The following is a 26344-nucleotide window of genomic DNA, read 5'->3' on the forward strand; positions in this document are numbered from 1 at the left end:
GCCCGCCGCCGGAGCCGCCCCGAGGCGGAGCCCCACTCCTCCCAGGCCCGGAAAGAGGCAGCACTCGGGTATTTACAAAACAGTTTATTAAAAATAGGAAATGATAGAAATGAGATGCGGGAGCAGCGCCGCGTTCAGCCCCAAAGACGCATGCAGGGCTGTGGGCTCAGCCCCTCCGAGCACCTTCAGATAGAAAGGAGATGCAGAGGGAGCTGAGCGCTGGAGCACCCGGCCGCCCAGCACAGCCCAGGCCAACACCACCACGGGGCTCCAGGCTGCCTGCCAGAAGCCCGGAGCGCACACGGGGCCCGCAGCAGCACGCAGCAGCAGGGCAGGAGGGCCAAGCTCGGCTCCAGGATGCTGCAGCAGGGGACACAGCCCAGGGGAGCACACGCTGCAGCCCTGCACCTGCAGCACAGGCCGATGTGCAGAGCTGCGGGGCTGTGCAAAACGAGTAAACAAAGTGCAGCCGAAGGGGAGCGGAGAGGCGAAGGGCCAGGCTGGTGCTGGATCCCTCTGCCCAGGGACGAGGCTCGTGACTGCTGCCACAGGCGGTTGCAGAGTTGGGGGATACAGAGAGGGAACAGGGCTTAAGGGCTCCCCTCTGCTTACCTTTAAATTAAAAAAAAGAAAAAAAAAAGAAAAAAAAGAAAACGAAAAAACCATTTCTGTGCTGTGCAAAAAGACACTTTGTACAATCCAAACAGAACAAATTCCATGCACATGAACGGGGCTACAGAACACCCCGAGCCAGGACCTGGCTCCCCAGCACCACCTGGCAAAATCCCAACAAAAACAGGGCTGGAAATAATACTGATGCACAAAGTCCCCTTTAATAGGCGGGCAGGGAGGATTGTTGCTGGGCCCAGCCACAGCACATGCAGGATGAGCTTCCAAGCACTGCAGCTGGGGGCTTGCTGATGCCCTACGGTGATGGACAGACACAGAAGGGGTCACAGGCAACAAAGCTGCACCGGCCGCCCTGGAGCCAAGGGATGCTACGATGACACCGTCACTGCCGTCAGAGCTCCGTTCCGGGTGTAGTAGAACTTGCTGAATGCCTCTTCAAGTAAACAGGTAAGTCTGCTCTGGTCAGCCTGGGGGGAACAAGTCAGAGTGAGGGGTGGTGCGAAGCCAAAAGCTTGCTTAAAACCTGCCCGAGTACATGGGCAGGAACATGTGCTACTTCTCCTACCTTCCCAGGCAGACAAGGACAATAAAGCCTGAGAAAGGAATGCAGAGCTGCATCCCTGCTCGAGACTCGAGGCTGCTCACCTCACTGATGAATCCAAGCTGGACCAATTCAGCTGCCAGTTCCTGGATATTATCATCTGCAACACAGGGAAGTGTGTAAATCCCATGTCCAGACTGCACCGCTGACTCCAGTGCACGAGAGTACGGGAGGAGAGGCACTTACTGGGCTGCAGGTCACAACTCAAGTGTCGATTCAACTTGTCTTCCAGTTTCAGCAGCAGTGTTAACTGCAGGGTAGAGAAGCTCTTGTGAGCGTGTGCAATTTTACAGGCTGCCACAGTACAGGCAGCAGCCAGCACAGCTAGGAATGTTCCCCCAGACCCCCACCGGGATAGGAATCACCCTCTCCCCTGCAGAGCTCCACTGGTGTCCAAGAGGAAAACACACACCCAGTTCCATTATTCCCAACCCTTGCCAGCAGCACAACCATGTGGAAGTAATGCCCTAAGGCTTTATCTGCAGGATAAGCAGGCCATCTATAGGCACAGGCTGTAGATGTCACTGTTCATCACAAGACTACGTGACCTTTAAGGGACCCTTCCAACTCAAGCTGGGCCTCAATCCAGCTTTGTGCCCCAAGGACTGCAGCTCTGGCAGCAGCACATCACACCAGACCCCAGCAGCACATCAGCAGTGATGCTCAGCATCCCCCCCACACACACACAGAACACTCAGCCAGAAGGTGGGACCGTACGTGGTGCTTCACTCCCTCCTCTACTGACTCAATGTTGCACTGCATCAGCACCACCTGAAAGAGAAGCAGAGACACCCCGTGAGCCACTGCTGCTCACAGCACAGCTGACTGGGGAGGAGTGGAGGTGCCACGTCTCACCTTGCGGGTTTCCACCTCTGCTGGTTCTGGAGTTGGGGTTTTTACCGATGGTGGAGCAATGGGAGACTTCACCACTACCTGCTGGGGCTGCTGAGGTCGTGGCATCCCAAAAGCTGTGAGTGGGTAGATACCATTCCTAGAAAGAATCCAGATCTGAGGTTACGCCTCTCCTAAAAAAAAATCACTCCAGTCTCACACACAGTTAAAGAGGTACTTAAAAACAAACACATGCAATTCCAAAAATCAAACAAAGACACCAAGAAATGATCTCTATTACCTTACATCCTCCAGGAACTTGTCCAGCTCCAGTGCTGGAGACTGTGAGAATCTGGAGGGAAAGAAGTATTGCAGTGAGAAACCATTAACAGAACCATATTAACATCCACTCAAGTGTATCTGGATGCAGTTTCAAATCCCCATATCCCAGATTGCAGCTACATAAGCAGGCAGGGTAAGTACAGTCAAAGTGAGATGTACTCCACTCTTCCTACAGCAGCTCACAGAAGCTAACAGCAAGGCAACATTTTAATGGTGGCAGAAACAGGCAGCACTTCCCTTTAGAGAGCTGTCCAGTGCAAATAATTATTTGGAAATTGCTTCCCCTAATTGTTCTGGCCAGATTTTACTAACGGATTGCTCCAGCAACAGTGTGCCCTCCCATTTTCCTCCCATCAGTTTGGGAGGGAGGCAGATCTCAGCTGCGTGGAGTCCGTACAAGTTCTTCTCCCACTGGGCAGGTAGCAGCAAGAGATCCTCCAGCACTCACCCACTGCCCAGTGCAGACCCCTCTGAGCACACCAAGGGGTACTCACATCATTTTGACTCCTTCCCTATCCGCATGGTTGATCTCTGCCAACACTGCACTCATGTCAAGGTTTTTGGTCATTTCTTCTAAAGCGTTTTCAGGAATCATATCTATTAAAAACCAGAAAAGTTAGACCTGAACAACTGCATTTCTTTTCCATGCTAAGAAGAAAAAACCTAGAGAGTTGCAGTGGTGACTCAGCAAAGCTTTACGTAACACAACACGGCACCCTGGGACCCCGTACTCACGCTGATGCCCAACGATGCAGTGAGCAGCAAGCAGCTTTAGCGATGGCACCTCAAACAATGCCTGATGAAAAAGGAGCTCCCGGGCTGTAGGACGTTTGCCTGGGTCCTGTTCTAGACACTTCTGAATGAACTCCTACAGAACAGAGACGGTATGAGACCATGCACAAGGCCCACAGGTCCACGTGGGTGCTGACCGCTCTGCACTCACCCTCTGCAAGGGGTCCTCCAGCAGCTGGATGGCACTGTTAATGGCCTCCTGGGGCACGTAAGATGACTCTCCATTACCCTGTATTTCCAGCACTGCCATCTGCAAGCACAAAGCATCACGTTGGACTTCACTAAGAAGTGATTAAGATCACTGCTGGCAAGTGTGAGATTCTAACAACCAAGTTGATTGGTGTTATTTAAGGTGACGGTTTGCTGAGGCAGAGAGAATAACTGTTCCATTATGATAGCTTGGTTCCTTGGCACCTTGACAGATTGCCAAGAGGTCCTTAAAACTATGCCAGCACCTCCTCAGACAGTTAGTCTCTCTATTTTGAATTTCATGGTCCATTGGCCTGTAGTTCTGCTTGACAATTCCCATCCTCTAATGAAGCAGTAAGTGAATCGCTGCCAGAACCTGGCAGTGCCCTCCTGGCTGCAGGAGTAGCTCTGTTCTACAAGCAGAAAAGCAAACACACAGTGCCATCCAGAACTCGCTCCAGCCAACACATCCACAAGTTTCCAATAGGGAAAGTGTGGCAGAAGATTCCAGAGGATGTCTGAAGATTCAGCAAGGCAAAGCGCCTTCGTCTCACAGAATAAAAAGCTCCTGTTACCCAACTAACACACCCATAACCACAGCAACTCCAAACAGCCATGTCCTTCCCTTGAATTTCTTCTCCTCGTCTCATAATCAGAGTATTCCCAACTCACCTCCAGGGCACACATCCCAAAGGAATAAATATCCACGGCAGTGGTAACATTGGCAACTTCTGTAACACAGAAACAACGCTGCTGTCAGCCTCTTTCTGCACCCAGCAGCAGGACAACCTCTGTATCAAGCTATGACAACCTGCAGCCTTCTCCCCCTGCTTGCTATCAGAAGGCAAAAGGAGTTGGAACAATTAAACTGGCAAATAACACAGAAACTGATAAAGGGACATCACTCCTAAGACTGCAGCTGAAAACAAGGTGCACAACAGCCTGGGAGGCTCAGGGAGACAGGTCAAGCAGTGAATGGCACACCATACCTCCATATTCCGGAGCAAAGAAGTGCAGGTTCTTCTGCTCCTCTCGACACGTCTTCACGTGGTTGTTTATTGTGTCTGGTGCCACTAGAAGAAAGTAACGAATGCTTAGGATGCAGGAAATCTCAGCCCATCCCCAGACACGTCCTAAGGAACGCCCTGTTGAAATGCAAGCCCTGAAAGGACCTCACTCAAATGAGATTTGGAGTATTTGTTGCAAGCAACCCAGCTGTAACAGAAGCCCTACGAACAGCCAGGATCACTGCAGTTACAGTCACTACCTCAGAGCACCAGGAAAAGAACGGGTCTATGAGGCAGCTTTTCCTAGCTGACCCTTCCACAAATCAGCAGGACACCAGAGCCAAGGTTCCTCAAGAGGAAAGTCATGCAGAGCTGCTGAATGAGACCTGACCACCCTGACAGCACAGGACTCCAGCAGCCAGCCCCTGCATGGCCTCGAGTACAAACCACTCAGAGGTGAAGGAAGGGAGGGAGTAACTCCCAGCAACAAGAAAGAGGAGCAGAACACAAGAATGGACCCTCATTTTTGCTTACAGTTTTTTGCTTGCTCTGTTTTACAGACACCAACAGGTACCAGCTTCACAGGACTAAGAAAAGCGAGTTAAATTCTTGGTCTTCCTTTTAAAACCTGCTCTGTATTTTCCCAACAACACTGCTCAAGATGAGCAGGGCCACAGAGCCCAGATCCTCTTTAACTCCCAAATGATGAGCTCTGGACTTCTGTATGTTACACTACTGACCTACCTGTCCCTGCAATTAGCCCAGTCACTGAATGAATCACAGAATGGCCTGGGTTGAAAAGGACCACAATGCTCATCCAGTTCCAACCCCCTGCTGTGTGCAGGGTCACCAACCAGCAGCCCAGGCTGCCCAGAGCCACATCCAGCCTGGCCTTGAATGCCTCCAGGGATGGGGCATCCACATCCTTGGCCAAAATCCTCTAACTGCAGTCAGAAACGTGATATTGCTGTAGAGACACAGCCAGCTGAGTGCTGTGAAAACCTGGAGTGAAGAATAAAAGTCTTCCACCAAGTCAGACTGGCAGTGCCAGGGAGATTCTGGGATTCCCCTGAGGCTCAGGCTGTAACCAAGTCAGAGCATCTCAGTGACCCCTACCATGCTCTGTATAGAAGAGCTCTTACTTTGTCTCAGTTTTCATACAACCCTACTGTAAGGAACCTGTTTTAGCAGGGGGTTGGATTTGACCCCCAGAAATCTCCTCCAACCCCTATGATTCTGTGACAGAGTTGAAGGAATTCAGTACATAGAATCACTCAGGTCATCTCAAGTCAACTCCTGAGTCCCAATGCACAACCTAAACCTTTCCTGGCACAACCTGAGGCCACTTCATGTCCTAACACTTGTCAGCTGAGAAAAAGAGACCACCACCTCCTTGTTGCAACCTTCTTTCAGGTCATCACTGAGCAGTGAGGTCTCCTCTCAGCCTCCCTTCCTCCAAACTGAACAATCCCACTTCCATCAAGCAGACAAGCCATCAAGCATTGAACCTATGGCCTCAGACAAGAAATTCTGGTGCGTTACTAACCCAGGGAACACCTCCCTGCCAAAAGTGGAGCAGAATCAGCCACGTGCAGAGCATTCTTCTAAACAATCCTCAGATTAGCTTCATTTTCCTGTTTCTCTTGCCTGGGTGGAAAGGGACAGTCATCCACCCAGCCATCATCCCTTGTTCCCAGGCCATAGATAAGAGGGAGGAAGAGGCAGGGATCAGTCACCAAAAAAGGCATTAACACCATAAAACTTAACCAGTGATGTAATGCAGGCACTCTCATATGAGAAAAGCAAGTTTCAGTGGAGCTCAACCTGTACCAATAATCACACAATCACTCAGGTTGGAAGAGACCTTCGAGATCCTCAAGTCCAACCGTCCACAGAACACCACAAACCCACCACTAAACCATGTCCTGAAGCCCCACAGTACAAGAGGTATTCCCAGGAACCACGATTCCATAGGTCAATACAGTAAAGTTTAGGGGGGGAAAAAAAGGTAGTGGCTGTCTGTTAATACAGCTTGTGACAGTATTTCAGAAGCTGGGGCAACAAGCTCTGGGTTTCCTCTAGTCTAGTCATTATTGCATGACCACCACCTTGGTATATAAGCAACTCAGCACAGATGAGAATGCTTGAGAAGAGCTTCACCTGCATAAAACATCCATAGCCACAGAAGATAAGGGTACAGACTTCAAGATACCTCTGATACAAGCTCTTAGGAATGATTTCCACATCATTTCTACTGCCATCCACTGCCATATAAAGTGATGACTTAATTATGTCAAGAATCAGGTGCATGATGGCTAGGGAAAAATCACATTAAGGAAGCCAAACAATGAAAGTCAAAACTGAAAGTCAGATCACAGCAATGAGTGTGCCTTTCTCAGTCACAAAGAAGGGGAAGGCAGCAAAGGACAGACTGTAAGACAGTGCCACACACAACTAATCAGTGTGGCAGGGAATCAGCGAAGCAGAAAATTGATTTTAGAGAAGGATTCAGCTAAATATGGTGCCCGTGAAGAGCAGGTGATAAGAAGAGACATCGAGTGCAGTAGAAAGTAGAACAAGCAACTTGTCTTCGGCAAGCTGAGATCAATCTGACGAGAAAAATGGAATAATATGCATTACTACAGGGACACACAGAGCTTGCTAGACTTGTCAGACCCTCAAGGGTAAGTTGCTGTGAACACCTCTTCACAGACAGCTCATCAGAAAGCCAGTCATAAGGAGTTCCAGCCAACAACTCACTTGGTGGTATTACTTCCCAGCTGTCACCAATGTCAAGCTGTAGCAGATGCCCAGTCTCACAGTGACCTGCCTTTTCAAGCACTACATGCTGCAGAAGACATTTTCTTCTGGCCACACATATAGTTCACACCCACTTGTCCTGCATTCAGCCCTTCCTTCTTGCATCTTGGGAAGAATCTGCTCAGCTGCCCTTCCTTTCCCTTTCCCTTTCAAAAATACAGGGGTTGGAGGAGGAACTGAATCACCCAGATGTCAGCTGCATACATCTAAGTATCCCCTGAAGCAGGAATGTTACCCCACTATTCCAGCAAAGTGCTCAAGTACCCAGCACTCCAGATTGCAGCAGGCTTAGGAAGCAAAAGAACCCAAGATGATATCCAGAAGGACCAACTACCAACCTTTCAGATTAGGTACAGGCTTGCCAAGCAACCCAGTGTCAGAGGATGCAACCTTACCTTTGTCACACTGCATCACAGGGACTCAAAATCTTCAGCTGAACACAAGAGCATGTTTGCAACTATAAGGGATGGTGATAGGGCCAGGATGGGAATCAGAACGTGTTACCTTCTCCTTCACTGCTGCAAAAAGCTACCAGGCTACAGAAGACTGCACTTCACCTTTCACTTCAGTGGTACACTAAGATGACAAATGTGTTTTTATTAGGGAGGACACAATCCAGAGCAGATGGGAATGATGGCATCCCTCGACCTGCTGGTGGCAGTTCTCTTCATGCAGCCCAGGATACCACTGGCCTTCTTTACTGCAAGAGTGTCACCGCATGGATGCTGCAAGTATCATCCAGCTCTTGGGTAAAAAGCATTCATTAAACTGCCATGGCTGACTGTATCCAGTTAACGGAGGTTGAAAGTGAAAGCTGGCAGAATAGAAAATGCAGAACAGTAGGCACAGAACTGATAAGGAAGGTCTGAAAGATGAATACTTGACTGCTACCTGCCTGCATGCAGGCTCTGAAGCAGGTACTTAAAAGCTTATTAGCATTTCATCTGAACAAGTGGATGGACTTTTCTAAAATACTTATTTTCCACGTGCTTTCAAAGAGCTCCAAAAAGAAGCTATGTGCAACTGTTGTTCCCATACTAAGATGGGTCAACAAAGACCTGACTGACTATAAAACACAGAAGCCTATTTGACAGGCCTTCCATTTCCACCACTGCTGACTGATGGTCGATATGCTCCCAACCATTCAGCAGAAACAAGTTCTAACAACCCTGATGGCAAAAAAAGAATACTTACTTTGAATTTAACTACAAATATCTATTTAATGGGGTTATAAATTTCAGCACCCAAATCTTCCTTTAGTCTCTGCAACCCAACGCCCTCCTCACACGCCCAGGTTTCTCCAAGAATCAGAGCTCTCTCTGAGGAAACCAGTAGGGAACCTCATGTCACAACCAAGGGCTCGTTTGGGTGGCAGATCTCTGGCCACCAGGAGCCAGGCATCTCAGTGAAACATTTGTCTTAAAAACAAAACAGCTAAGGAGTTAGAACTACAAGCAAGCATTTGGATATCCAAGCACAAAGCAAAGGCTAGCCCAGGTTGGGTGCTCAGCCAAGTCTAGCAGAGCAGTAGCAGGAAACAGCCTAATGTTGGTGGCAAGTTCAGCCAGGAGAGCTCAGAAAAATGCATCCCATGCAGGAGCCAGCATGCACTAGGGTCCATGGACTAGCAGCTAAGAACGAGGAGAGGAAGAGAACTAACAACCAGGAGACTTCACAAGGGGCAGTGCTCCCTCTCTGTAAGGCTCAGGGTGAGAGGAACAAAGCACATGGTCTCAAAGTAGGAGACACCTAAGCCAAACAGTTTTACAAGTCAGCCTTATAGCAAGGGAACACTATCAATAAAGTATAACGTGTGTGCACGCGTGTGTAGTACAAATATATATATACATATATACACACATATATAAATATATATATACACACACACAAGTCATGTACGTTACATATAGAGTGGCAGTCACATCACAGGAGTGGAGAAGTTTGCTCACCATTAGCAAATATCCTATGAAAGACTGTTGGTAACAGAGCAGCCCGTGAGCGGGGAGTAAAACAAGATAGAAGTCAATGAGTTGATGAAACAGCAAGCACTTCACATTGCTACAGACAGCTAGGTCAGAGTCATTGCAAAACACAGCTTCTGTCAAGTAGGAAATCATAGCTGAGGTAAAGAAGTTGGAAGTTCTGTCGTTTCTGCGGGTGCTCTCCTGTCCCTGTTCACCTCTTACTGGCTCTTACACTCCCAGTGATAAGAGAATGGCTCAGCACCATTAACACGAGCAAAAAGTAGCAGCAGACATCCTGCCCAAGCACACACTTGTTCCCTGCCACTCAATGCTTTTGACCTGTTGCAGTGAAACACCCTGCAGTGTGCTCCCCTCACAGGCCCAACGGCTTGGCTAGCAAGGTTTGCACAGATGCAATACGGTCCTTCATGTGGATCCCATGGGAGAGTGCACAGAAAGCAATGCATCTCACAAGGAATATTTTCATCTGACCACAACTCAAGAAAGAATCAAAAAAGAATGGCTTGGGTTGGAAGGGACCTCAGGGATCAGGAAGCTCCAACCCCCTGCCACATGCAGGGCCACCAACCTCCACATTTCAGAGCAGCCCAGGCTGCCCAGGGCCCCATCCAACCTGGCCTTCAACACCTCCAGGGATGGACGGGGCATCCACAGCCTCTCTGGGCAGCTGTTCCAGCACCTCACCACTCTCTCTGTAAAGAACTTCGCCCTCACATCCAACCTAAATCTTCCCTCCCACAACTTGAAACCATTTCCCCTTGTCCTGCAGTTATCTACCCTTTCAAAGAGTTGAATCCCCTGCTGTTTGTAGGCTCCCTTTAGGTACTGAAAGGCTGCAATGAGGTCACCCCACAGCCTTCTTTTCTGTAGGCTGAACAAGCCCAGCTCCCTCAGCCTGTCTTTGTAGGGGAGGTGCTCCAGCCCCCTGATCATCTTTGTGGCTCCTCTGGACCCCCCCCAACAGCTCTCTGTCTTTCTTGTATTGGGAGCCCCAGAAAGCATACCTATCCCCAGGACACCAGTGACAAGGTCTTCCCCATCCCCACCACAGGCTCTCAAAGACACTCTGCTCATTTGAGGTTTTCTCCTTAACTCTACTAACCTTACACTTCAGGCTGCTGAGAATAAGCAGTCTGTAAACAAATGGCTCATTGATAGCTTTGCATTGAGCAGTACAAGACATCCTCTCTCTTTCCAACTCTTTTTATTCCCCAGGTGACTCCAGCACATAAAGATTTCAGCCCTATTCCCAAAACTCAATGTGCTTTACTCCCGAAATCAATCTTTTTTTTTCCTCCTTACACAGCACAGGTGACTAATCCTGAACTACAGTGTCCTAATAGTAACACGTGCTTCTGCAATCTGATGTAGCAGGGGGAAGTGACAGAAGGGCTGCTGCAGCACCTGAACAAAGTGCTACAGGAGCAAGTACCACGCATTCGTAAGGCAACAACCTGCTGCCACCACTCTTCTAGTGCTCCTTCTCCTAGCAGAGGGATGAGCATCCTGTGGGATTCACCTAGCAGCTGCCTTGCCCCTGATTTCTGCCCACAACCAGTGGTATTTCCTCTTGTTAAAAGCATAAGGAAGGAGAGCTTTCAGAAGCACAGTCTTCAATGGTGCTGGGGACAGAGGCAGCACTAAAGAGCAGATCATAGTGCACTGAATCACTGTTTCCCTTAAATGCACAAGGATCACTGCCCCACTTCTTATGAGTACACACAGAACTCTTCAGATATCAACCAGCTCTGAGGAGTAATTAGCGAAATAAGCGAAAAAGATGGGCTTAATGTTGTCAGTGATCCCACAGCAACACTCTCTAAGGTCTGAAGGTGGAAACAGCCTGCCTGGTTACTGCAGAGCCAGCAGGGGTAGAGAGTCACAAGCATCTGATGACATAAGTTCTGACTTTTGAAGCTTGGTGTGTAGTACAGGAATGGGAATACATTCTGCAACACCTCCAACTTCAACTCCAGCCTATGCTGGAACCGTAGCTGTAACACTTTGAGGACTGTCTTCTGATCACAGGACCACGTGTGCTCACCTCATTTATTTTTCCTCAAGTTTAAGAAGGGATCAACTCTCCTACATAATTCACTTCATTGCTGACCACAGAATGAATAAAGCAGTCTACAGCTGTGGAGTTATACCAGCTGGGGCTGGGACAGAGTTGGTTTTCTTCAGAGTAACACACACAGTTCAGTGCCTGGGATTTGAGGCCATAACACACCAGTGTTTTAGCTATTACTGAAAAGCACTGAGACAAGGCATTTTCTCTCTCTCCTGCTACCCCATCATCAAGTGGCTGGAGTACCTCAGAAGTTGAGGTGGGTACAGTGAGAACAGCTGATCCCAAGTGACCAAAGGGATATTTCATGCCGTATGACATCATGCTGAGCAATAAAAGCTGAGACAAGGAAAGTGAGCACAGCAGACACTCAGAGCTATGGCATTTGTCTTCCCAAACAGCTGTTAGGTACAAAGCCCTGCTTTCCTGCAAGTGGCTGAGCATCTGCCTGCTGGTAAATAGCAAATCACAGAACCATTTGAGTTGGAAGGGACCTTCAAAGGCCACCTGATCCAAGTCCCCTGCACTGAGAAGGGACACCTAACAGCTCCACCAGGTGCTCAGTCCCCCATCCAGCCTGACCTTAGGTGTCTGCAGGGCCATCCACACCTCTTTGAGGCATGTGTTGGGAGTAGGTGCATTCAGGCTGTGTTAACGTTCCCAATATCTTGCTAATCTACCTCAGGAGATCCATCTACACAATGCCACAAGTTCACCACGCTTTGTAATGCAACAGGGCAAAATGTAGGCACCTACTTATGGCCCTGATTCAAGAAAGCTCTTTCCACTTAGTCTCACCATAAGCACAGATTCGTGCCCTCGTTATGGTAATGCTTCAGTCACATCCATACCCTACACATGGAAGGACTTTACTGCATCTTAGAGCACTGTTGTCTTCAAGAAGAGTTTGTTTTCAGACTTGATGTGCACACTCAGGAGGACCTGCTTACTATCTCCACAATAATCCATCTGTGAATTGTTTACACCTTCTGAAACTTAGAGGGACATTTTTTTGCCTGCTCTGGTTTAGACTGCCACCAATTTGTACTGCATCTATATGTTAGTCTTGCTTTTTATACCAAGTACTCACAGCAGGTTGTTTGCTCACACTTTGCTATGCAGCCTACTCTCAGGGACTTGCTTTAACAGAGAGGGTTGCACTAGATGACCTCCAGTGGTTGCTTCTAACCCTTATGATTCTGTGCCAGTGCTTCACAACCCCGACTATAAAGAATGTTTTCCTTATACCCAGTCTACTACTAGTCCAGTAGTGACTGAATTCCTTGGTTTTGCTTCCTGAGGAGTAGCCAGGAGTCCTGCTGAGGATACAGCAGCTACAGCACACAGGGAACCCCAGCTCCTTGAAAGAGGCACATCAATCCCACGGCCTCTGTTCCTTCCACCATGAACCAAAGCTGAGAAATTGAGAGAGTAGGCAACTGTGTGTGACCTGCAATCGAAGAACTACCTTTTTAAACAGCCTCTGAGTGGCACTGCTGACAGTCAGAGTGCTCCTGAGAATACCATGCTTGGTGATCTGCAGAACTACCCTCTGCTAAAACCTCAGCTCCAGATACCAAGTAAAAGTGATTTGCTTTTATGAACAAAGCGTTGGCTACCAGTCAGAAAGATTCTAGCTGTATAATATTTTCAAACTCAAGCAGAAAGAGAAGGATCTCCTGCATGCTCCTTAAATAGAACCTACAATAGGCTTCCCATAGGTGGCCTGAATCTAATGCCAGAGAGCCAGCTGTCTGCAGCAATCAGATATGAGATATGTGCAACTCTTGGAAACACCTCCTACCCGGACAACTTCAGAAAAAGATAAAGTGAACCCCATAATGAGATCAGTCTGCATGAAGAGCAAGATGTTAAACAGTTCACTGTCAGATAGCTGAGTGCTCTTTCCGCCCTGGCTCACCCTCCCTGGGTACAAGTACACATCAGAGAACAGAGACCCCAACTCTGTAACAAAGAGGCAATGTAAGAGCTCTTTGATGGAAAGAAAAAGTTACAGAGGTCTGCAGCTTATGAAGGGAGTACTTTTAGATGACAGGTAAAGCACAACATTCTTTCCTGTACACTGCCTGCATCAAACCAAGGATTCACACAGACAAAAGCCTAAAGGATAGCAGCAAGTGCCCACTCCTCAGGGTCAAGAGCACTCACAGCAGCCAGACAGCAGGCTGCTGTCACTTGGAAGGGTATGTCAAGGTATCAGAGAATGCATCTGAACTGCAAGCATTTTTGGAGACACAATAGGAACAAATGGAAAAAATAAAATAAAAATGAGTAAGCAAGGATGCACTGCACTGCTAGCAAAACTACATTTTAGGTCTGAAATAAAGCCTGAACAGGACATGTCTTTGCCACACAGGCACAATGCAAGCTAGCATCCTAAAGTCCAAGCTAAAGCAAGTGATGTTGGGTGAGGATGCCAAGACTAGCAGCTTGCTGGAGCCAGTGCCTATAGCTGATACACTGGTTGGTACAAGCAGCTCTCAGTGGACACAGCTCTCCAAACAGCACTCAGTGCTTCCCAACACAAGCTCCATGTGTATTAACCAGAAAAAAAAAAAAAAATTGCAAAGCTGATGAATCCAAGAACAATGCACAGAGAAAACTTGAAAGCTGCAACATCTTTTCTGAGATTGGTGCCTCGAGATCAAAAACTGGGGAGGGCAGACATGAGAAACTGTACTCAGTGTCAGCCCTTCCTGTGCATAAAGGTGGTCCAGCCAAGGGTGAATTTGACTGCCAGTCCTTGGCCCAAATGATGCAGAGGTGGGGGAATGTACACACATGCCTATCATGCCAGATGGACTTGAAAGGGTTCGATGCCCTGTTCTGATTGAGCAGTTTGCCTCATAGGCATGGGGTGCCTCCAAAAAGCCTTACCTGAGCCAATTTTGATCAATCCATTGTGCTGAATGAAGATGGTGTCGCAGGTCAGGTTGCCATGGATGATTGGAGGGTCACAGGAGTGGAGGTAGCTGGATATTCAGAAAGAACAGTGGTCAGGAAGCAATCCCAGATTGAGGCAAGAATCCCTCCCCTCATCTCTTCCCTGGACTGCATCAGAAGAGAACAGGAATGCAAAGGGTACATGCCAAGGATAGCAGGGAGGTACAATTCTCTAATGGCCATCAGTATTTAGGCTAGGATAGAACAACAACCTCCAAAACTGGGGGCAGAGGGGAAAGAAAGCAAGCTTCTTCTGACCAGTTCTTACAAAATCCAAGATACCAGATCTGCATTATCTACCTGACTACTGCTAGGTGAGTGCTAAAAGGGTTAAGCTTTTATACCAAAAGATCAAAGTTTTATTCTGCCCTTCTTCACAGGGCATCACAAAAGTGCCTGGTGCTGTACAAACACCATCAGTCATGTTTTCCACCATGCACTTTTCAGTGCTGGGGCTCCAGGTACAGTTGAGGATGGTCTCATATTTCACTCTGCACAATTCATGACTGTCAGCTCCCAAACATTTATTAAAATGCCAGATATTCCTCAGCAGCTATACTTAGCTACATGAAAACAGAATTTTCTCCATGGAGGGGGAATCTTGGGTTATCATTTTTTTTTCAAGGCTGTTTTTAGCCACACACCAAATCTGGCTCACATAGGGAAGACTCTTTAAGACAAAACAAATCCTCTCCATGTTTTATTCAACCAGATTGCATCAGGATGGCTGCAGATGTGCATCACTGAGATGTGTACAGATTCATATATGCTCCTAACAATATGACATCACAATAATTATGAATAGATTGCATGGCTGTAGGACTGCAGGCTGCCAAGTTGAAGAAATTTTTTCACATTTCATTCATATAGAATTTAATTTCTTTAAGAGTTCTTTGCAACACCTTCTTGACAATGGTTTGGGACCAGGTAATGAAGCTGGACACTTGGGAAAGCTCCCTGATGCCTAGCTTGCACGCTCACCATCATATCAATCACAGCTGTTGGGATCCAAAACTTACACTGCACCTGTTTCTTTAGCATAGAAGCTTTAGTACTGGCCTAACTGACAAAGTTGGATGGGGCCCTAGGCAGCCTGATCTAGTGGGTGGCAACCCTGCCCACAGCAGGATTTGGAACTGGCTTTAAGGGCCTTTCCAGCCTAAGCCATTCTGTGGACTGCACAGACTCTGGGATGTCTCTGATCCTCCTCTGTTCTAAGGAAGTGCAGTTGACCCTCTGCAGAGTATGACTGGGATAAGAATCAGGCTGAGTGACCAAAAGTGCTCTTCTGGCTCCATTCAGTGAAGTTTGCTTGCATTTAACAGCATGTATATTTAAAGCTTTTACTATCCTTGCACAAGAAATGCTACAGTTAAACAGAGGCTAGACCTTGAGATCAGCAACTCACATACCTGAGGGCAGAAAGGATCTGGGTACACCATCGCTTCCAGGCCTACAGACAGGAGCAAGAAGGACAGAAGTCATTCAAAGAACAAGAACTAACCCATACTTATGTGATTCAGAGTCCATTCACATGGAAGATTATACCCTCCATTCAGTGATAGCTCCTAACCAATGAAGGTGTGTAGGAAGTAAAGACTGTATCAGTATTCTCACACTCTGTTTAGTTTCTACATGTTCACATGCCTTCCCTCCCAACTCCTCTTCTGCACAGATCACCTCCCTCTTTCCTGCATGCACACGTGGAAATAGGACAAGCTGTCACACCATTCAAACAAAGCTGCAGAAGTGCAAGGAAACAAAGTAAGCCACATAGAAAAGACATCCCAGAATGCCTGCAACTAAACTAGCTTACAGTAACAAAAAAGAATAGAAAGCTGGTGATAACACGTGGCTGATTTCTCATTAGGAACCTTTGCTGAAAGGCCTTTTGGAAACTGAAGGCACTAAGTGAAAATATACATAGAGAAAAAACCACTTACCTTTTCATTCATAGTTTTGTGGTTCTTCTTTGTCTTCTTCAGAAACTGTTTCAAGCTCCCTGAAGACATATATTCAGTGATGAAGATTACCTGTGGGGCAGTATAAGACATTATCTTCTGCTTCACTAGTTGCCTACAGAATACAGAACAAGAAAACCCAACCCAGGTTGCTTGTTTCACTTACTCTGGCTTTATTCTCCTTCACGTCAGCCCAGTATTTGTGAAACTTTACAATGTTCAGATGTTCCAACTGAATTAAGTTGTCAAAGACTGCTTTAACTTTCTCCTGTGACATAAAGACAAAGCCATGTTACACTAGTGACCATGTTGGCCCACACCTTAATTTCTCCTTGGGTTTGGGACCTCAGAAACGAGGCAATACACTTTAAGCTTCTATACCAAGAACAAACAGCATCTGAGTTCATCTTATACTGCCTAGTTTGATCACCAAGACTAAGTCAACAGTACTCAGTTCCATTTTCTGCAGTGGTCAGACTTAAGCTGAACGTGCTACGTTTAAGCAGCACAGCCCTCCAAACTGGAGGAGTTACTGATCCAGCCAACGACCCACATGAACCGATGCCTAAAACTCCACCCTGATGGAAAGCACGTCACCCTGATGCAACATATGTTAACTGTACAGATGACGGAGCACTTGAATAGGTTGCCAAGAGAGGTGGTTGACTGCTCCTCCTCAGAGATCTTCAGAAGCCACACTGACAGGGTCCTGGGCAACCTGTTGTAGGTATCCCTGCTTGAGCACTGGGGTGCAACCACGTGACCTCCAGAGATTTCTTCCAACCTTAACCACCCTGTGATTCCGTGGTGTTTCCCATACCATTTTGGGTCAACGTACCTCCTGAAGTTTAAAGTTCTTCCGTTCAGAAAACTGAACCTCATTCCAAACAACTTCCACACCTTCCTCTGTATCCATAGCCAGGTAGGCACTGTCGATGCCCGGCACATTGCGCTGATTCACCTGAACGGGAAGGAGGGAGAAAGATACAAGTTAGCAGGCTGGATCGTCATTTCACATCCTTCATTTGAAGTATTATAAACTTGGTTAATTAATTTTTATTTAAATTAAAAATTCACCGTCAGCTGCCTTATCTGCTGATCTGACTCTCCCCTTGAGGGGAAAGTCAATACAGAGCTTTGGTTTGTTTCCAGACTCAGTAGGGATCTACCATCAAACATTTGCTGGAAACTTCTCACAATAGACAAAGGCTTCCTCACAAATCCATTCCTCCTGGCAGCCTCTTATACATGATCCAATTTCCAATTTACTTTCAACTAGTGAGCTGATCCATCAGCTGATCTTGAGCTCCTAATACAATGCACGATCAGAAGGACTAACACACCAACAGACCATGCACACACAACAACTGTGAGCAGAGAAAGGAGTCCATTAAAGTATTAAGCCTGCTTTTGTGCAAACTTTTTAAGTTGATGGTGTAATTCAACAACTTTAACAGCCAATCAATATAGGTTGGCTTCTTTGGAGATCTTCCAAGGGAATCAGAAGAGGCCTAATTTCAATTTGACGTTCTCAAACTACAGCTGACATCCATGAGCAATAAATGACCAGCAGCTGGAACAATACAGATTGCTCAGTAAACTGAGTCATAAATTGTGATGCAATGGCATGGTGTAGATAGGAATAAAGAATATAGTTCCTAATTACATAAAGACATCCTGAGCTACAGGAAGTAATGCTGAAAACGATGACAAGAGAAGCAGCTTAGCATGAATGATCCCATTCCTCTCCTACCTCTCACTAACTGCATAACTGAGCAGTGAAAAGTCTGCCATTATATTCAGATAAATACAATATTTGTTGTATTTATTGTAAGAAAGTGATTTTCTCTGCATGAACACACTGATGCTGACATTAAAATACTACATCAGGCCTGTTATGTTCCACTGTCAAATAAAACTTGGGGTCTTGTGTGACATGGGTTAGTGGGCATGGTGGTGACGGATTCACAGTTAGACTTGACCTTGGAGGTCTTTTCCAACTTTAATGATGAAAGATTGAAGACTGTAAGGATAAAACATTTATCCATTCAGTATTTAGCAGGAGAAAACTCTCAGGCACGACGGTAAGAACACATATTACAATCAATATACCAAAGTTGAATGCCCAAAGGCTTTTACTTCAGGCAGCTTAAGTAAGAGCCCGGTCAAGACAAAGCTAGTATTGCAGCAACAAAGTACTGCCATGACTGCAACACCAAATGCCCACACATTCCTCAATATTCTCTTATTTTGTTATATTCACTGCCTACACAGAACTTCTGACTACTGGATTCATTACTGCAGCCCTCAAGTATTGACAGCTACTCAGAATCTGCCTCAGTAACGCAGGCAGAGGAACTTGATGCAACTTCTGGGCACCTTATCTAAAGCAAATCATTGCTATGACTCATAGGCAACATTTTAGGGCATCACCTATGACTCACGACACCAAACCCATATGACATCACTGAGGGTAATTCTCAGGGCAAACTTAACAAGTTAGAAGGAACGAGGCAGTTCATAACGTTGTAGACAGATGCAGCTGCAGGCACATAAACCTCAGCTTATCTACAAACTTAGCCAAGCAAACAGAAATAAAAAGGGCAAATCCAAGATGGTGTCTTTCATGCATTGCTCCCAAGGGTAAGGAGTGCATGGGCATTAACACTGGATGAAGGGGATGGAAGTTCTCTCCCTGCAAGATTTGTTCAAGGAACTGAAAACTACTTGAACTCGTTCCATTTTCAGCAGTCTTTTGATGACTCAAATCAAAGACAAGTGCTTGTGAACTATGCTGGTGAAAGGACAAGGCTGCCTCAAACACAATACCCTGTGTTCTTAACAACACGTTATTTGGAAGGGTTAACATTAACTCTCACTGAACAGCTCAGTGACCCAGAGCCTGGATTCCTCACCCTATAGGTAGGAAAGGTGAAAAACAGCAGAGTTGATACCACTGGTTTTAAGAGAGCAAACCCCAACCTGCTCAGGGAATGGGTTGGCAGGGTGCCCTGTGAATCTGCCTCTGAGGGCTGAGATGTCCACAAGAGCTGGTTCCTTCTGCAGAATCACCTTCCAAAAGCAGAGGGGCAGGCAACCCCACTGCATCCTGAGTCAAGCATGAGTAGCATAAGACCAGCTTAGCTGAAAAGGGAAAGGAAGAAGCATTAAGTGTCTCTTTTGCTTCAGTCTTTGGTATTAATTATAAGCCTTGGGTTGCCCAGTCCTGCAATAATTTGGAGGACCGCAACATGGGGAGCAAGGACTTTCCAATCATTGACATCAAATTGTAAGGAACCAGTTGCATCAGTTGAGCTTTTTTGTATAAGTCCATTGGTCCTGAAAGTGCTGAGGGAGGTAGCAGGTGGCACAGCAGGACTCCTCTCAGTGATCTATCAAAGGTCTTGGGAGGATCCACAGGCTGGAAAGTAGCCAACAATACCCCAATTTACAAGAGGGGCAGAAGAGAACATCTTGGCAATTACAGACCTGTTAGTTTAACTTCAGTAATCAGGAGAATTCGTGGAGATGAACCTGAGCTCCACTGAAGGGCACGTAAAGGATGGTGCAATCGATGTGGATTCACAAGAAGAAACTCCTGTCTCACGAATCCTCCCACGGTAAGACCACCAGCTCAGTGGACAAAGGGAAAATGATGGGTGTAGTTTCCCTTGATTTCAGCAAGGCTTTTGATGGCTGTCCTGGAGGTATTAGCTTGCACAAACCATCTGACTGTGAGACGAACAGGAACACTGGGTGAAGAACTGGCTGAACAGTAGGGCTCAAAGGGTGGAGATGGCAGCCTGGGGCTCAATTTTGTATTTAAGTTCTGTACCAACACAAAATCAAGTCTGCAGCAGAATTCAGAACTGTAACCATTCATTTCAAATTTGGAGAGTATAAATTCCAAGCTATTCAAAATATAAGTTACATCAATGATCAGAGCCACCACAACAGAGGGAAGAACCCAGACAACCTCATCAATGGCGAGTGCAACACTCAACCCAAGGCCCTGCGTGGACAGAAAGGTGAGCAATGAAGTCATCACCCATCAGCAAATCCACCTAAGCAATCCAGCAGGAGAAACACTTTTAGCAATATAACTCAAACCAAGTGGAGACACTACATGAAGGAACATAAGACTTAGAATGTCAGGGATGGGCAATTTGGGCATTGAAGAGGAAAATTTGGGTGCAGTACTTGGGAGATGTTTGAGGGAAGCAGAAGTGTGGAAAGAGGGGTTAGGATGAAATGCTGTGCATGTCCTGTGCTTGATTATCACTAAGCTCTTTCTTTAACTACTATTTTCTGTGCAAGCATGCTCCCTATTCACCCTGTAGCACAAATATTTGAACAGAGTAAGGCTCTGGTGCTGCCAATAAGCTACATGGAATGCATTTTATTATTAAGAATGCAAAGCAAACCCTATACCTTAGTCATGGACAGCTGGAGTGTAACTAGCACTCCTAACCACCCAGGAAAGCTGGGAAAGCAGCAGACAGCTGCTCTGGTTGTGCCTGCTCCCCCACTGAGGCAGCATAAAGGCTGAGAGGTGCTGCTGGCTGATGAGGCACTCAGAAAGCTGCCAGCTGTCAGTTACAGTCAATAAGCAAGAACACAATGGCCCTGTAGACAAGAGGCCCCAGACAAAGACTCAGTTCCCTCTACTTTCTGCAGTGCCCCCGTTCTCATTCAAACATATCTCACTCCTTCCAGGACATCCTTAAACGAGCCAATAGAAGTGTTAAAGGGCTGCAAAACACGAACGTTTCCAATGGTCAAGTAAAACCATAAGAACTACAGCATGGCATTTGTTTGTTGTTTTTTTTTTTTTCCCAATCAGCTGGAAAAAGGATCCACTGCCAAAACCAATGAAAAAAGCTGGCAGCCCTCCTCATCCCAACTTGAAGATCTCACCTACCATTCCTCTCTCCAGTAGCAAAGGCAAAGCTCAGAGCACCTGAAATGCCACCTTTCTCAGCATGGTGCCTCACTTTCTAGTACAAAGAAACTCAGTCTAACGGGCACAGCAGTGATGAGCTGATGGTTGGGCTGGATGACCTTACAGGTCTTTTCCAACCTCAACAATACCATGACAGTAAAGACTCCGTTGTTGCCTATATTAACTTTCAGCAACAAGATACAACGAAGAAGAGCAAGAATCAAACACTAATCTCATAGCTACCCACAGGAACAACCTACACTGCCTGAAATGTTGGTTCTCAACTTTTACAGGTGATCTGAGATCCACCTGGAATTTCTTCAACCCAACTAATCTGCACACTGCAGTAAAGGAAGCCATGAAAGACTGCATTGTTCAACCAGCTCACCTGACTGCAGAAAATACTAGAAACAGAAAAACAAAAATCAACCAACACAGCAACCACTGTATGCAGACACTTATAAACAGGTCTCCCTCAGGGGTAAGGCAGAAAAGAACTTGTGGATCTCAGAAGCCTCTCCCTCAACATACACTTACCAAGCTCAACACTAAAACCATGCTGAAAATGCCAACAGACAGACAAGCTGAAGAATATTCTGCTGCAGCAGAGCACAAGTCTTCCTCCGGCTGTATCTGTGATACTTCTTGCTTGGTCTGCATAGCTCTTGGGGACAGTACTGAGTTGAAGCTCTAACATTTCAGGTTTAACACCTACCAGCAGCAGTAGTCTAAAAATATACCTTAACTACATTCCTACTGTCTATCTCTGTAAGAAGCTCCTGATCCAGGACGCATTGTTCAAACAGCAGATAATTCTGAAGATATTTGGACAACCTCAAAAAAGATTATTTATGTGAGTGACAGAAAAACACAGAGTAACATGGGGGCAGCAAGAAGAGGGTTTGTTTGGGTTTTGTCAGTAAGATAATAGGAATTAAGAAAAACACAAGCTTGGAGAACCCATCAGCCTCTGTTGCTCCCTCCTACAACTCCACTAACCATTCCATCCCTGATGGTCCCAAGGTCAGGCCGGATGGGATCCTGGGCAGCCTGAGCTGGAGGGAGCACCCACCCCACAGCAGGAGTTGAAAATGGATGATCAAAAAGGTCCCTTCCAGCCCAAGCAATTCTACAATTGTATGCAGTTCTGAGCTCCACAACATAAAAAGCTTCTTAAGGGCGGGTAGTGACAAGGGGGAATGGTCTTAAACTGAGACAGGGTGGGTTTAGGTTAGATCTTAGGAGGAAGTTTTTCACCCAGAGGGTGGTGAGACACTGGAACAGGTTGCCCAAGGAGGCTGTGGATGCCCCATCCCTGAAGGCATTCAAGGCCAGGCTGGATGTGGCTCTGGGCAGCCTGGTCTGCTGGTTGGTACCCTGCACATAGCAGGGGGTTGGAACTAGATGAGCATTGCGGTCCTTTTCAACCCAGGCCATTCTATGATCCTATGACCCTCAGTGTGCCTATAGGAGGGCACAGAGCTGGCAGCAGGGCTGGGAGGAGCGGGGTCTGTCTGAAGGAAAGGAGGCCCAGAGGCGGCTATGCTGCTGCCTGCAGGAGGGGAAGTGCAGAAGGTGCATAACAGCAGGACCACACCATTCTCCATTATGTGCTCCCTGAGGAAGATGAGCGTTCTCCATCTACTTATAACAGCACCTTTAGGATGTCATGGTGGCGTGCAAAAGCCTCATTTGGAAAGTTTTCCCCGAGCTTTGGTGGGAATAGCACTAAGTGTGGAAGAGAAGCTCCCTGTCTCTAGAACCAACCGCCCCCCATCAGCACAGCCTCGTGTGCTCACCCCGGACACAAACCCGGCACTGCCATGTGATTTCACCATTGTCATAAAACAAAGACACGATGAATAGCGGGAGATCTGGGAAAGCTTCCAGCGGAGAACAGCCCGTATTCTAACAACTTCTGCCTGACCGCTCGAACACAAGGCCCCGCTCCGCCGGGACCGCACCGCCCCCACCGCCCGACCCAGCGCGGGGATATGGAGCAACGCCAACCGGAAGCGGCTGGGCAGGGGGCGGGACCGCACACAGCCAATGGAAACGCCGAACGGCGCCAACCGGAAGCGGCTGCGAAGGGGGCGGGGCCTCACGAAGCCAATGGGAGCTCCTGTAGATGATGTAATGCCCCTACTCCACGAGCCATTGGCTGGAGGAGCTGTCACTCCGGGACCGCTCCTGGCTGCGAAGGCCGCGGCCCGCCGGGAGGGGCTCCTTCCACGCGCGAGGGACTGGAAGAGCCCGAAGAGAGCTTTAGTGAAGGGAGGGAGAAACGGCTCCGAGGAAGTTGGAAGAACGTCGTAGGAAACCGAGACATCCCTGAAGGCCTCTTGGTCCGCCTGTGCCCATGTGGCGCTTCGAGGCAGCTCCCGAGGCACACACAGCACAGCAGGGCACGGCGATGGGGACCTGCCCGTGTCCCCAGGCCCACCACGGAATGACAGAATGGCTTGGGTTGGAAGGGACCTCAAGGATCACAAAGCTCCAACCCCCTGCCACAGGCAGGGCCACCAACCTCCACATTTCAGAGCAGCCCAGGCTGCCCAGGGCCCCATCCAACCTGGCCTTCAACACCTCCAGGGATGGACGGGGCATCCACAGCCTCTCTGGGCAGCTGTTCAGCACCTCACCACTCTCTCTGTAAAGAGCTGACATCCAACCTAAATCTTCCCTCCCACAACTTCAAACCATTTCCCCTTGTCCTGCAGTTATCTACCCTTTCAAAGAGTTGAATCCCCTGCTGTTTGTAGGCTCCCTTTAGGTACTGAAAGGCTGCAATGAGGTCACCCCACAGCCTTCTTTTCTCCAGGCTGAACAAGCCCAGCTCCCTCAGCCTGTCTTTGTAGGGGAGGTACCCGTGTGATGTTAACAAATAAACATCGTTATAATGTTCCAAATCCATGCTTCAAACTGAGAAGTGAAGAGCTGAAGACCCGGGAGCCCACAAGTTGCACCGAGGCCATACAGGCTGCATTCTGCACGTACTGTCACATTACTGTGCTCCTGGCAGCACCCAGAGAGCACACTGCTGGGATCACCAACCAGCATTGCATCACGGCGGGAGGGGAGGCCACAGCATTCCTTCCCTGTGGAGTAACACTGCTGCCCAGGGCCACTGAGTAAGAGCTGTCTGCATGGGCACACAGACCGGAATAACCAGAGCTGGCTGCTCTGTCCCACTGACAGCCCTCACAGGGATGCTGCTGCAGCACAGCGCTGCACTTGGGCACGCTAGGATGTTCAGAAACTAAAGGTGTTGTTCTGGAATTTCACACTTCATGTTGATCCAAGCAGAGGTTGGAGGTGTCATGCAAGCTTAGATCTAATTAAGCCACGTCTCACATACAACTGCAGCCTGTATCAGACACACACAAATGCTCAGCATTTCTGCAAGAGAACAGTACCACCTCGACAATGAGGGGCTGAGAATTAGAGGCCTCAGTTTTCCCCCAAATCAACTAACAATTCCTTTTGTGGCCTCCAACAATCATTCTGTTGTTACTTTGATATCTGTCAAGTTGAAATGAAGCTCAGATATCCAGTAAACAAAGAGGATCTGCAATCAGACCAACCGGTTGCCTTCATTGCCAAGCATGAGGTGTTCCTGCCCGTGGCAGGGGTTGGAATGAGGTGGTCTTTAAGGTCCCTTCCAACCAAGACCATTCTGGGATTCTGTGATTCATTCATTCCCAAGCCTCTCTGGTGCACTGAGTCAGCACTGATCATGGGGGGGGGGAGGAAGGAAACAGTACTTCTAACAATAGTTTCAGGTTGTCATAAGGAATGTATTCCAGAGAACAGAATTAGAGTCTTACATAGAAGTCTCCCCTTACAGCTGCACCACTGCAGGCACACTCTTAATACACGTTGGAATACATTAACAAATACAGGACAGCCTTCAAATAAATAAAGGAAAGGAGGTGCAGGGCATCCTTGACCTTATTCCGACCTCCAAATTTACATCAGAACAAGGGACTCTTTCACCACCACCGGAGTTTGCATTGTTCTATGAATGCATCTGTTAACGCAGACATCTCTGTGCTTGTTTTAAGTTGGCTGAGTAAGGCAACATCAGCACCCGCCTTGCAGCACTAAAGGTAAGATTTCCTCAACCACACAGCTTGCCCAACCACAGCAGGTTTCACTAAAGGAACACGAAGCAGAAACCAATCTCTGGAGGCAGCCCCCCAAGATGATAAGGAAAACACAGAGAGAAGTGGGAAGAGCTCTGAAAGTTCTTTAGTTCTTTAATTTAGATCTTCAGTTCCTTACTTTAGATCTTAAGTTCTTTCCTATGAGAGTGGTGAGGTGCTGGAACAGCTGCCCAGAGAGGTTGTGGATGCCCCATCCCTGGAGGTGTTCAAGGCCAGGTTGGATGGGGCCCTGGGCAGCCTGGCCTGGTATTAAACGTGGAGGTTGGTGGCCCTGCATGTGGCAGGGGGTTGGAGCTTCATGATCCTTGAGGTCCCTTCCAACCCAAACCATTCTGTGATCTAATCTGCTCATGCCATCATACAGGACAGTCCCAATACACGCACTGAGAAATGAATGCAAATCAGACAAGCCCAGAAGTCTGCAAGAACCAACCCTAATTGAAGGCTTCAAAGCAAACCCAAACGTGTAGCTGATGAGTCTGCACAACCGGGCAGCTCCGCAGCAGGTCCCACTCCATTCACCAGGCTCTGTGCAATCGCTGCACTTCGTTATTCCCCGAGCTGGGAAACAAGACGGGCGAACAAACGCCAGGAAGAGCCCTTCGTCAACGCAGCGGCCTCGATACCAACCGTTCGGAAGGGCCTCCAACGCTACAGGCGGACCTCAGGCCGCCGCACAGCCCACAAAGGCCGCTCCCGGCCCCAAAGGAACAGCTGCGGGAAGGGCAGCGCCCGGCGCCCACCCCACCGCAACGCAGAGGCCCGGACGCCGGCACTGACCTCCTCACGCCGCTTCTGCCAGCGGCCGCACGGGGACTCCTCGAGGATCTCGGACTCGTCCTCGCTCTCTTCCTCCTCCTCCTCCTCCTCCGGGGGGCGCCGCGGAAGTCACGGGCGCGGACACCGAGGTCATCCCCGGACCCGACGAGGCGGACTCCGGCTTGGGGTCGGAGCCGCCGCTCGGCGCCTGTTTGGCCTCGCCCTCCGACATGCTGCGTCGCACCACCTGCGGGCGGGACGCGGCGTCAGGCGGCCCTCACTCGGAG

The 26344-nt window shown here is 48.0% G+C and overlaps 1 protein-coding gene across 1 annotated transcript in view; it reads right to left on the bottom strand.

The window, feature by feature from the left end:
* Positions 1 to 69: 69 nt before the first annotated feature.
* The window catches only part of NRBP1 (nuclear receptor binding protein 1), a 26861-nt gene continuing 586 nt past the window's right edge, over positions 70 to 26344 (bottom strand). Inside the window, 18 exon segments of the mRNA XM_010708012.2 lie at positions 70 to 1097; positions 1276 to 1331; positions 1418 to 1481; positions 1949 to 2002; positions 2087 to 2222; positions 2364 to 2414; positions 2899 to 3001; positions 3140 to 3272; positions 3348 to 3446; positions 4058 to 4116; positions 4375 to 4458; positions 14164 to 14258; positions 15642 to 15682; positions 16173 to 16262; positions 16357 to 16458; positions 17029 to 17151; positions 26079 to 26159; positions 26161 to 26304. Coding sequence (XP_010706314.2) covers positions 999 to 1097; positions 1276 to 1331; positions 1418 to 1481; positions 1949 to 2002; positions 2087 to 2222; positions 2364 to 2414; positions 2899 to 3001; positions 3140 to 3272; positions 3348 to 3446; positions 4058 to 4116; positions 4375 to 4458; positions 14164 to 14258; positions 15642 to 15682; positions 16173 to 16262; positions 16357 to 16458; positions 17029 to 17151; positions 26079 to 26159; positions 26161 to 26289 — 1599 coding nt within the window. The 5' untranslated portion in view covers positions 26290 to 26304 and the 3' untranslated portion in view covers positions 70 to 998.

This window comes from Meleagris gallopavo, chromosome 2, assembly GCF_000146605.3.
Source record: "Meleagris gallopavo isolate NT-WF06-2002-E0010 breed Aviagen turkey brand Nicholas breeding stock chromosome 2, Turkey_5.1, whole genome shotgun sequence".
NCBI lineage: Eukaryota > Metazoa > Chordata > Aves > Galliformes > Phasianidae > Meleagris > Meleagris gallopavo.